We start from the raw sequence: 12061 nt of genomic DNA on the forward strand, positions 1-12061 counted from the left end.
GGGTGTCAAGAGGCCAGCAGTTCTGCATATTTGGAATTCATCTGTAACAACATGAATTCCAGGTCCCTCTTACTTTGCTGTAGCTCGGAGCTGAGCCCTGGGCCCGAATCGGGGCATGTTACGACTTGCTGGCTGATAAAGTCAAGGCATTTGGATTTCCAAAGAATAAGGGTTTAAAGGCTTGGTCTGTGAATCTGACAAAAACAAAGTTTTTGCTGTTGACGGGGTGAAGAGGATTTTCATTAATTTTTTTTTCTAGCATGAAACAACATCTGGTTATTATGTTTGGCCAAGCTGTGGCTCCCCCACAAACCGGAGGTCAGTGTCCATCTCTGAGGCCCACCCACAGGGCAGCTAGGGGCAAGCAAGCCTCTTAGTCTGTAGAGCCTCAACCCTCCACATCCTTTTTCATTATCATTACAGGAAACGGGCACACAGAACACAACAGCCTGCAAGACGCAACAGCCAAACTGCAGGAAAGGACTTTGGAAGGGAAGAGAGCCAGCTGCGTGGGGAGTAGGGGTGGGGGAGACAAAGGTGAGGGCTGTGCCGCACAGTGGGTGGTAGATCATTTCTGGGCTGGGAGGGAGAGGGGAGAGAGAACGGAGAAAGGATGGGAAGCCGGGGAGCTGGGAAGCGGGAACATGCCACAGGAAGGCAGAGATGCAAGTGAGGGCGTCTGCCGCCCCAGGTCAAGCAGCTGAGCTTCCTTCCCAAGCTGGGGAGGGACGGGCCGGCCTGACTCTACCGCTTCCAGGGCTGGCGTGGACAGTGGGGCAGACCCTCATTGGCATGTCTGGGGTCACAGGGTACATCAGAGCCACGAACACAAGCGGAAGCCTCAGGCCAACAGCCTCACACAAGACGTCTAGCTTGACACAGATGGGCAGAGGAACCCGGAGGCTCGGTGGGGTCCCCAGCCTACAATGTCATTACCTGTCCTGTTTCCTGGGCAGAGTACTTCTGCAGAACTTAGGGCTAGCAGCAGGGGAAGAGAGAGGGCTAGAAGTCCAGGCAGGTAGAAAATAAGAGAAGGAACATTAGATGGGAAGAAAGGAGAGGGGTCGTTACACACACAGTGATTAGAACATTTTTCTCAGTCCCAGTGCAGATCCCAGCGTTCTCGCCTACGTGGAGAAACACGACACACAGCACGCTGCAGTGAAATCCGGGGCTCTGAGGCTGCTTTGAGTTTCCTGATCACTCTGGCTGGCAGCCCTTCGGTAGGAGGGTGTCTGCCATGATGCCCACCAAGTCCACCCTGCTGCCTACAATGCTTCCTGCCCCCCACTCTGCCTGCACAAGGACAAGGGGAGGGGAAACAAGCAGCTGATGAGCGCACAGGATAAAATGGAAGGACCTCCAAGGAGGAATGCCATTTCAAAAGGGAGCATTAAACCTGCCCCCCAGAGACTGCCGGCAGCTCTAAGCACTGAGAATAACCACGATGGAAAAGGTAACAGGAAGGAGAGCCGAGCTGAATTCCATCCCGACCTGGCTTCCCCACGGAAAGACAGCAGTGGTTGGAAAGAGCGCCATCTCCCAGGCAAAGGTGAACGGACATCTGGGATCCCTAACATAAACCCTCTGACTTGCGGAAGGGTGTCCTCGGAGAGATGCGAGTGCACGGCACCAACCTTTCCGACAGCGTGGTCTTCACGCTGTTGGTTCGGACGAAGGGTGTCAGGGAGTCGTCTTTAGAGGAGGTGATGAGGCCCGTGGAGGAATTGTGACTCAGCCCCCCTCCACTGCTGAGGGAGATGTCAATGGACTCGCAGCTGGTGTGGAGGCTGCTGACGGACTGGAAGCCCAGGCCGTCCTTGCTGACCGCGGACGAGCTGCTGGGGTTGGTGCCCCAGGTGAGGCTGTTGGAAGGGCCCGAGTGGGCTGAGCTGGGGCTGGAGGCTAGAGGAGACTGGTTGATATCCAGATTCTTACTGTAGAGAGGACTGCTGCTCCCACTGCTCAGGACGCCGCTGCCTGAGGGGGACTCTAAGTTACCTTGCTGGGTCGAGGTGGCATGAGGATTGGAGATCACCACTGAGTTTTTCATGGTTTCTGCTGTGGCAATGGGCACTTGCTTGGTAGGCTTCCCACCAAAGAGTCTGTGAAGAGACAAAGGGTTGTGCAGGTTGAACAGCCAGCGACGAGGGGCGCCGAGCCGTTAAAGTATGAAATGGCTAATGGTGCTCCACTGGGAAAAGCCACCATGCAGGGGGCCTGGACACCAGTGTATCACAAGGCTCTAGCTTCAAGTTCTAGGCTGTAGCCGAAACCCCAAGGGCAACACGAAATAATGTTCTATAGGCCTAGCCATGATGGTCCCAGATCTTGCTTCCCTTTATTTCCAAAAATCGGGTAACTAGAAAACTGTCCCGGCCCGGGAAACATCTAGAGGAAAAAGAGCTGTCTTAGCCGTCTTTGTATCCGAGACCCTGGACACAAAGCAGTACTCAGTTTATGACAGTTCAATTCCAAAGGTTTTGGTTGCTTTGGTCTCTAAGGATGACATGAACAATCAAGAACACGAGTCTAGACCTGGATGGGGCCTGGGAGAAGTATCTTCACGGATTTCTCCTCAAGTGAACGCCCATATGAAAGATAGGAGGCTAGTCCTACCCAAGGATCTACAGAGAAATCTTGCTGGAGTCATGAGATGTAAGATCAGACACACTGGGTCTTGGAGACAGAAATGTCATTCCATGTCATCCCCCCTGCTGATGACCAAAAATGTGCCATCTGAAACACTGGGAATGGCACATGTGTGTCTCTCTTCCTTTGGCAACAGGACTCTCTATGAAGAATGGCAGAACTGTCTTAAAGTCCAAGGACCGGTACATGCTCTAGGAATGCAAGTAATTCCAGCCACCAAACCCTCGTGGAATGTGCATCTCTGCAGTGACAAAACTACTACATATCTTGAGAGGCAGGTTGCCTTGCACCCAGCTACTCCACGGCATGAGTCTGATTTTTGTTCTCTCCTGGGAGTCCTTAAAAATCCCAATTATTGTAAGAACAAACATACATACACATAATCAATCCTCACTACAGTATCTGGTGACAGATTAGAAAACAATCTTTTTTGCCTGATGACAACCAGAGAATGATCTAGATATCTTCTGGTAGGATCTTGGCTTTGGCGTGCTTACATACTTCCAGTTAACAGGAACCTCACTACTTCTAAGGGTAACTCATTCCATTGTCAAGCGCTTCTAATCACTAGAAAACCAAAATCTGATCTATCTTCTTTACTTTTTCTCATTGCCCCTAATTCTCCTCCAGGTAACTACACAGAAAAAGCCCAATCTTTTGTCTGCTAGTCCTTCAAATCATTTGAGGAGAGCTATCACTTGATCTAAGATTTCTCTTCTCTGTACTAATGCACAAAGAGGAAATTGAGAACACCTCTTAATGATTTAGGAAAAATGTAATTAACAGGAATTGGCTGAAAGTTGTTCAATGTCAAGACTAAGAATCTGCATGCATTTTCATGTATTCTATCACGGTAGCCTAAGGGTCCAGTAAAATACCTTTGTAGTTACTAAAGGAAATCTATAATACCAACGAGTGAATATTACATATAATACTTGAGGCAAAAAGCAGAGAAAATTTTCATTTACAAGGCAACCTGTTAAAACAACAAAGAGCAGCCCAACAGGACCTTCCCCTGAAAAAATAATCATTACTGAAATTCTAATAATCAAGTCTAGACAAAGAACAGGGAACTGCTTCATTACACATTTCACATGACATGCTTCTTCTGAAGTCTTTTCAAACATTCCTATTCACCCCCAAATATGTACATGGGGGCACATAATCTTTATTTTTCACTACTTAATTTTCTATCCAGTACTTATACTCTTTCCTAGTTGATAAGCCATTTCCTGGGAAGGTAAGATAAGCTCTGTCCTACACAGTTGCAGTTTGAGGATGGTCCAGCAGATATGATAATGAGATAATATGAGCAAGCAAAAGCTTATACATTTAGAAAGGAACTGTTTAAAAAATAACACTGTTTTCACATAAAAATTTCCATTCAGTGTGGAAATGCGGGAAAATGCCTTTTTAAGGGAGTAAGAAATCAACTTCTCTTTTTCAGAAACACTCCTGCTTTAAAAGCTTTTTTTTTAAGAAAGCTAAAATTTCAGAAACAAATTTGGAATTAAGCATGCAGTATAAAAAAGTATGTGGCAGGGGGGATACTAGGCTGGTTGAGAGAAGAAGGATCTGGCTGAGCTCACGGTCTGGCATAATGATGAAGAATCTCAGCCACAGAATTAATAAGACAAGAGGAGGGGAGGAAGATCTTCTGCCTTCCCCTCATATACCCACCTGGGGTCTAGGGGGATTATTAAGATCTCATCTTGGAGGGTGGCCAGCTTTGACTGAGCACCTACTATGGGCCAGATATGGCTATGTAGGTTAATCTTCACGTGAAATCTCAGGTAGGTGTTCCCATTTTACAGATGAGGAAGCCGAAACAGAATTGTTAAGAAAGGATACATGGTGGCTAATTAAGGTGGACTCAGGATTCGAACCCAGGATGACCGATTCAGACACTTAGGTTTTTCCTCCCTGTGTGGGGAAATAATCAGCAGACTACAAAATCGCTGGCAGGCTCTGACTAAACAGAAGTGGAGAAACACAGAGGCTGTTTTCACCGAGGAACAAAAAAAAATGATTCACTCGGGACGCCATTCCACGTACTCCAGCTCTGCTCAGCACCATCGACCCGCTTACCTGCGGAGCGTGGGAGAGGCCACGTCGGGGTACTTGGCGCCTGGCTGGAGCGTCGCCTGAGCCGCACCAGACACAGGCTGGGCTGCCGGGTTCACCTTCACCGAGTTACAGGAAGCCACACTCTCGTTGTCAGACGAGATGCCTTTCTCCTTATCCGTCTGGTTGACCAGACCGGGCAGAGAGCTGCCCAGGGCCGTTTTGGAAGGCTCCCTCAGCTTGGGCACCGGCAGGCCCGCGGACTTACTGCTGATGTTGGAATCGATGCTGCTGGTGCTAGACCTGTTCCCGGCCCCGTTGCGGCTGGTGGACTTACTGGGCCTTGGCAAACTCCGGTACTGCAAGTTGGTCCGGGAGCTGAGAGCCAGGTACCCATCGTCCTGGTTCTGGGCCCCATCCATGCTCGTCTTCCGGCCAGCGGACCGACCGACGAGTGCGGATGACTTGGGGATCTTGCCCAGTGTGGCTGACCTGCTGGTGATGGTAGCCCCGCTGGCTGTGATCATGGCCAGCCCAGCGGCCGAGCCGCTCTGCTTCTTGAACCCAAAACTGTTGGCGTTGGCAGTGGGGGTCCTGGAACTGCTGGAGAGGGGCTTTTTGGACTCGTCACCGCTGCTGCGGCCTGCGTCTGATGGGGAGCGCCTCACCTGGGAGGCTTTGGGAGACAGTCTTCCTTTCTCAGACACCTTTGCATCATCTGTTTTTCCTAAGGGAGAAAGCAGTGAGGTTAGCATGCACACCAAGAAGCGTACAGCCCCATCTGCTTACAATCCTCCCCTCCTCCAAAGAACTGGTTCACTTTTTCCTTGGGGAAAGCTGTAGCCTTTTTATAAAGATAATCGAGCCTACTACTGTCACCGTGAGCCTTCTAGGAGATGTCAATGATTCTACACATTTGCAAAGCAGCCTAAATTTACCCAGAACAAAGTGAAGCCAGCCAATCACTGATATGTCTGGGCAAGAGATCCTGCCTTCTACTGACCTTTCCTCCCTGTCCATTAAAAGGCTCTCCTTAACATTTTCAGGGGGCACCTCTGCCTTCCTGCAAAAACACTACCCTTGTTTACCCACATCCCTAAATCATGGGCAACACAAACTGGACATAAAGGCAGCTCGTAAACTCATGCTCTTGAGCAGCTTACACGCGGGTGTGTTGGCTCTTCCCTAGTGCCTGGTTAAACCCATTCCGTACACCTCGGCAGCTGAACCATCTTCGGAGTTTGAGGCTTGCACACTTACCTATTTCCACTTGGGAAAAGGTAGGGATGTGAACCTTTCCGAAGGCTAGTTATTAGCAGAGTCTAAACTCAAAGAAGAAATACCTGAGCACTGATGGGGACTGAAGCTCTTGCTCGAGTGACTGCAGGTTTTGGATTTCAGATGGACAAATGAGATGCAAGGCAGCGCAGCCTCTTACTCACCAGTTCCTGGGGTCTTGAGCGGGCCTGCTGGGGCAGCCGCCTTCGTCCTCGGCATGGTGATGCCCACCTGCGCGGTCATGCCTCGCCGCCACGAGCCCGTCTGGGAGATGACCGGATTCTTCTTGCCCGACGTGCTTTTGTCAGACTCGTCAGACACGTCCGAGGGATTCCGTCTCCACTTAGACCCAGGCTCCATCTTTATGCCGCTGTCTGAGCCTCCGTCTGACTTCTTGACATCATCGCCCGACCACAGGGAACCCCTCTCCACCTGCGAATGCTTCTCAGCGTCGGTCTGTGGATGAGACGCTGAATTAGGCCTTCCAGAATCCCAGGCCTGGAGCCGCTCAGCCCAGAGCGAGAATGCCAATACAATGACAGATGACTACTTGAAAGTGTCCGGGCCTTTACAGTCTGGTTATCTTGCTAGAAAGCCTGATTTTTTTTTTTTTTGGCTGGAGGAAAGTACAGAATATAACTATGTCCTAGAAGGGAGTGACGAAGGAGAGTGGGACGGGCTGAGAGGGAAAGGGGGACAGAGCCCCATGGAGGAGAAACGTGAGCAGACAGAGACGGGACGAGAATTCAGCGACCAACTCTCTGTCACTTGGCAACAAACGCCTCTAACTCCAGAGACCTCTCTTCAACCAGCATGCAGCCTCCTGGCCTGTTTCCCTTTGTTCTGCCGTCTTCCTATCACTCCACTAGCAGCGAGATCTTTGACTACAGCACAGCGCCACAGCCTAACACGCAGACGGAGCAGGCGAGGGCGGCTGCTAGTTCCACGCGGATCAGGGAGAGAGAGAGGGGCCGGGGGAAAACAAATCCTCAAAAGCCAGAGGTGCCTGCTCCCGCCCGGCTCCATTTATATGCCACTGCTTCGCTCCTCTTGTGGGATTTGGTTCAGACAAGGGATATAATTAGCTAGCTTTCTTTGGAAGAGCCCTGACCCGCTGACCATGGAACCCAGGAGGGGACAGAAGCGTGATGTTAATGATCCACCGCAGTGAAAAGGCACAAAGCTAACCAGAAGGCTTTGGGGGCTTCCCTAGGGGGCCGGGGCCGGCCCAAGAGGATGCCAGTAGGGAGAAACAGTGCAGTGAATGCGGGTGGGAGTTAGCAACACTTTAGGGCGGCCACACTGAGTGACAAGGCCTGTGTTGGCTATGCTTAACTACCAACAGTGGGCAACACCAGCAGGGCAGGAAATCCGAATGATTACCCAGCAAGAATCTGGCCTAATGCCTTTCATCCAAGAGCAGTAGTGGTATCGATGCTTTCCTCTGTGGATACACCGCTGTATGGGACAAAGCTGAATACAGACAAGCAGCTCCAGTTAAGTCACCTCTCGGTCACCACCACGGCCTCTCTCTCCCCCCTCAACCCCGCACCCCCCCCCCCCCCCCCAAACTCCAGTCCTCCATCACGGCAACCTGACGGTGCCTTCACTTGTTCAGTCATTCCTCAAACACATACTGAGTTCCCTCCGGGGACCAGGCACCAGAACAGGAGGGGGACAAAAGACTCACTCCCTGACTGCGGGCATCCCCCCGTTCAGCTGTGGCAAGGGACACAGACGGGGTGTTCCTGCATCTGAACACAGAGCAGGAGCTCCATCAAGGCTTGACGAGTAAAGGAGGGAACCAACGAACACATGCTTTTCAAGCTACAGCACGGGCTTCAACAAAACGATCTCTGATTCTGACCACTCTCTGGTTAAGGAGCGTCACGACAGTACATAGTATTGCCTTCATTTCAGTTTTATAGATGAGCGGAGACTAAAGTTACCCACTCCCTGTCCCAACTACTCCAGCCCGTGTTCCTTCCTCTAAACACTTCCAGTAGATTCCTTCAACCAGACCTCCTCAAAGCCCGCCATTTGCCAGGCGCCATGGAAGGTCTGAGGATCTGCGGGTCTGATTAAGTCCCATCCCTCCTGGAGTTTACGATCCAGTGACAGAGGCAGAGGTTGAAAAAATAAATACAAATAAATGAGCAATTATGAATTATGAAGATTTTATAAGAAAAAGGACAAGGAGTAAGAGAAAAAAATACGCTGATGTAATTTAGCTGATGAGGAGGAGGATGGGGGACGGTGGTCAGGTAAGTCCCCTTTGAAGAAGTAACCTGAAGAGTGAGAACAAACTTACTGAGAAGAGTTTAGGGAAGAGCATTCCAGGCAGGGGGAAGAGCACATGCAAAGGTCCTGAGGCAGGAAAGAGATTGCCTTTAGAAGCATTCAATCTGCAGGTATTACCTGGGTGCCACCATATGCCAGGCAAACTCATGGGGCCTGGGACCCCACTGTAGTAAATGAATAAGAACAAATACAAGTCATTAACTTCCTGGAGTTTATGTTCAAGTATATTCTGACACATTCTAACATACTCCAGGAGATACTGAAAACTTAGCACTTAACTACATTCTGGGTTACTATATTAGTTATTCTTTGCATGCTCCCATACCTTATTCTCCCTAATCAAATTGTAGTCATGCTAAGAGTAGTAGCAGTGACAACTACATTTATTAAGCACTTACTATGTGCTAGGCACTGGGCCAAAGTGCTTTTCATTTATTATTTAATTTAATCCTCACCAAGAATCCATGAGGAAGTTACAGTTCATATTTCAATTTTACATATGAAAACTAAGGCACAGAGTAGAAAAGAAAATTGCCCAAGACCACACAGTGAGGAAATGGAGATCCAAGGATTCTAGGGAGTCTCAAAGGCAGAGCCCAGATTTTAACCACTATGCCACACTGCCTTCCTGGAGAATAAGTCCAAGGACATGAGACATTTCTGCAGGCCTAGCAGCACCTCACACAATTCCTACACCCAGTAGATTCTCCTTCTGTTCCCCAACTCCAGCACTGAAGCAGCTCTAGCCTACCCTCTGGGTGTGACCCCTAGAACTCTGATCCTAGAGTCCTGGGATCGAGTCCCACATCAGGCTCCCTGCTTGGTGGGCAGTCTGCTTCTCCCTCTCCCTCTGTCCCTACCCCCTCAGCTCGTGCTCTCTCACTCTCTCTCACTCTCAAATGAATAAATAAAATCTTTAAAACAAAAAAAGATGAAAAATTCCCAGCCTCTCTGTTCCCAGAGCTGACAAGTGAAGGGTAGCAGGGCAGCTGCCTGGGGAGGTATAAAGAGCTGTATCCTTCCCTTGGCTCCTCATGCCTTCATCAGTTGTTCTCATTTCAAATGGCACCTAATTTTGGCAAGATTTTCCTATTGCCCCTAACTGGAAGTCCACTTACTCATTCAACATCCCAGAGGGAAGGTAGGGAAACAACCAAACATAGGTGGGGAGAAGGCCTGAAATTTTGGAGGGTTCACCACTGAGGGCCCAGGTTGCTCAGGGACCACAGAAGGGAGGCTGATCTGAGAGTGAGAGGGTGGAACCAAGGTGGGCCACGTGGCCTGATGTGCTGGGGAGAACACGGGCTTGGAGTTTGAGTTCAGGTACTGGGTGCTCCCTCCTTTGGAGGGAGTGGGTTACCTCCTCTAAGGTCATGACCTGTGCATAAAATGGAGATGCAACAGACAGAGGAGTCTTAGAGGGTAGATAGTTGTCACTAAATGTGGAGGGACTCACACAGTGGCTCTTTTGTCACCAACTCTCCCACCTCTGAAAACCTCCAACACTTGGTTGTCTTTATTCCATTTTTGTCCTGCATGAGGGTGAACAAGGTACTCGTCTTTCCTGCTCTTGGGCCACAAGCCAGGACGCTACCCTCTTCACGCCCACATCCTCTGCTGATCAAGATGCTGAACTGGCTCAAGTTGCAACTGCAGTCATCACAGAAGTAATTATCAGCATCAGCATTATCTCCTGCCACTTCTCTTGCTAGGTCGGCACCGTGTCCTTCTGCATATATTATTAGCTCATCTAATCCTCTGAGCTTGTACTATTATCCATATTTTACAGACCAGGAAAGTACAGGCAAGTAACTTGCCTATAGTCATAAGCAGCAGCACCTAGCAGGTGGGCAGAAGGGGCATCCCTCCCTGCTCCCAGCCAAACCCTATCCCTGCATCCAGACCAACATCCAGAGAACAGCTAGAGAGCTCCAGGCTCACTCGAGGCCTCACACAGGACAGGGATCCTTGCCACAGAATTCAGAATTTTATTTCCTTGAGTAGCAAAAATTAAACTCACATGGAATTATCTTCCTCCTCTCGTATATTAAAACTTCACAGGCAGTGAAAATGAAAGGAATTTTGATACAGGCTTCTCTGTATCTTGGCACCTGGAATGGAACCTTCCACAGACTGAGAGGAAATACTGAATGACCAAGGACATGAATGGACAGATGATTACGTGGGGGAGAGAGATGTGTTTGTTACAAGTCCTCTGCCCTAAAAATAAAATGCTGCAAAATATAAAATGAATTGTAAGATATATTAAGAACACAAACTTTGGTTACTGACATGAATGGAGGGAGGGAGGCAGGGGGACAGGTAATCCAGAGGAAGGAAGGAAAGAAGGAAAAGGAAAAAAAAAAAAGAAAACTCCTGAGTACCTACCAAGAATGAAATACCACGAGAGCACATTCAGATAAAGTATTTCCATGTCACTACCACATTCCTCCTTTGAGACGAGTCTAACTGCTGTGATTTTACGGACCAGGAGGCAGAGGCTTGAAGAGGCTGGTTAGCTTATCCGAGGATGCCACAGAACCAGGAGCTCAACCCCTTCTCCCTGACCCCGCAACCTGGTTTGGCTGCCCAACTGGACTCACCAGTCCTCATGGAGGAAGTCCGTCGAAAGGCTGTCAGACCTCAAGCCAGGAGATTCTCTGCCCAGCTTGGGAGCAGTGATAGGAGGCCTGGTGCCAGACACCTGGGCATGTGCATCCCGCCGAGGGCACCCTCAGTGCCCCTCCATATCCTTGAGGAGATCAGTCACTCACAGACAAAGGGGGCTCTCATCTCTCAAGGACAGCTCCCCTGTGATCTGCTTGGCTAACAAGGCTGCTCCTTGGGCTTCTGGACCACAACTTCCCTGTTCCTTGGATGGATTTCCTTTTAGCAGTTCCTCAGCAGCTTTTCCAACAGCAAACCTGGCCAGGCAACCTGTCCTCAACCTGCTTTCCCGGCAGACGTGCTGAGCTGCGGCTTCCTGCCTCTCCCTGCCTCGCCTGGGATACTGCGCACTCCCCGTTCGATGGGGGAAGCCAGGCTGTGACAGAAACCTGAACGAGCCCCGGGGAATGATGGCAGCGCACATCTTCCCGTTGCCTGGTGCTGCTCTGAGAGGAGTAATGGCCCTTGGCTTTCCTCAGAGTGGGATGAGGGGAGGAGGGGACGAGGCTGCAATTTACGCTGATTCAAATATTTGGAGATACTCCCTGGACAGGAACAAAGGGATGCCAGAGAAACCACCTCCCTGGGAATCTTTGTAACTATTGGTGCAAGTCCGCATTTATTGTATTCCAAGACCTACTGGCTTAGTTTTTATTTAAATATTTTAAACTCAGGCAGTTTTATAGCAAAACAAACAAACCAACCAACCCAAAAAACAAAAACAAAACAAACCAACCCAACAAATATTAAACCCCTTCCATCCCTTGAAATTAACCTTCTGAAACTGATCAAAAAACATGTTTGTGTCGTATTCGTGAACTTTTTCTGATGTGACATTTTCTAGACAAAGGCAAAGAGCTGGTCAAAGAGGAGGGGGCACTGGCCTTAACCAAATCTGAGTCTATCAGACGAAATCATTTGTAAATCCCCGATGCTTACTCTGTATCAATACGGAAAACAGATGCCAATCCCACCTTTGTGGGAGGGAAACAAAGACAAGAGATTCTTCTATCAGTGTTTTGTTGGCTCAACCTGCATCTTAAAAGCAAGACTACCTCCAAAAGTAGACAAAAGAGAAACCTATTGATATTCATCTCTC

The 12061-nt window shown here is 49.4% G+C and overlaps 1 protein-coding gene across 8 annotated transcripts in view; it reads right to left on the minus strand.

Moving 5' to 3' along the window:
* NAV2 (neuron navigator 2) overlaps positions 1-12061 on the minus strand; it is a 393377-nt gene that overhangs the window by 62629 nt on the left and 318687 nt on the right. For 7 of the 8 annotated variants that reach the window (XR_010406923.1, XM_045894013.3, XM_054512011.2 and 4 more), the window contains 4 exons: positions 6159-6450; positions 4741-5443; positions 1638-2105; positions 937-1002 (listed from right to left, as the gene is read on the minus strand). Coding sequence is in view for 7 of the 8 variants with exons in the window: in XM_045894013.3 (XP_045749969.2) it covers positions 937-1002; positions 1638-2105; positions 4741-5443; positions 6159-6450 (1529 nt within the window). In the remaining variant the exon portion in view is untranslated. The remainder of the gene's footprint in view (positions 1-936; positions 1003-1637; positions 2106-4740; positions 5444-6158; positions 6451-12061) is intronic. The other variant, XM_064576736.1, reaches the window with a different exon arrangement.

This window comes from Mirounga angustirostris, unplaced genomic scaffold, assembly GCF_029215605.1.
Source record: "Mirounga angustirostris isolate CCGP_5_RB_7025 unplaced genomic scaffold, mMirAng1.0.hap1 SCAF_13, whole genome shotgun sequence".
Lineage (NCBI taxonomy): Eukaryota > Metazoa > Chordata > Mammalia > Carnivora > Phocidae > Mirounga > Mirounga angustirostris.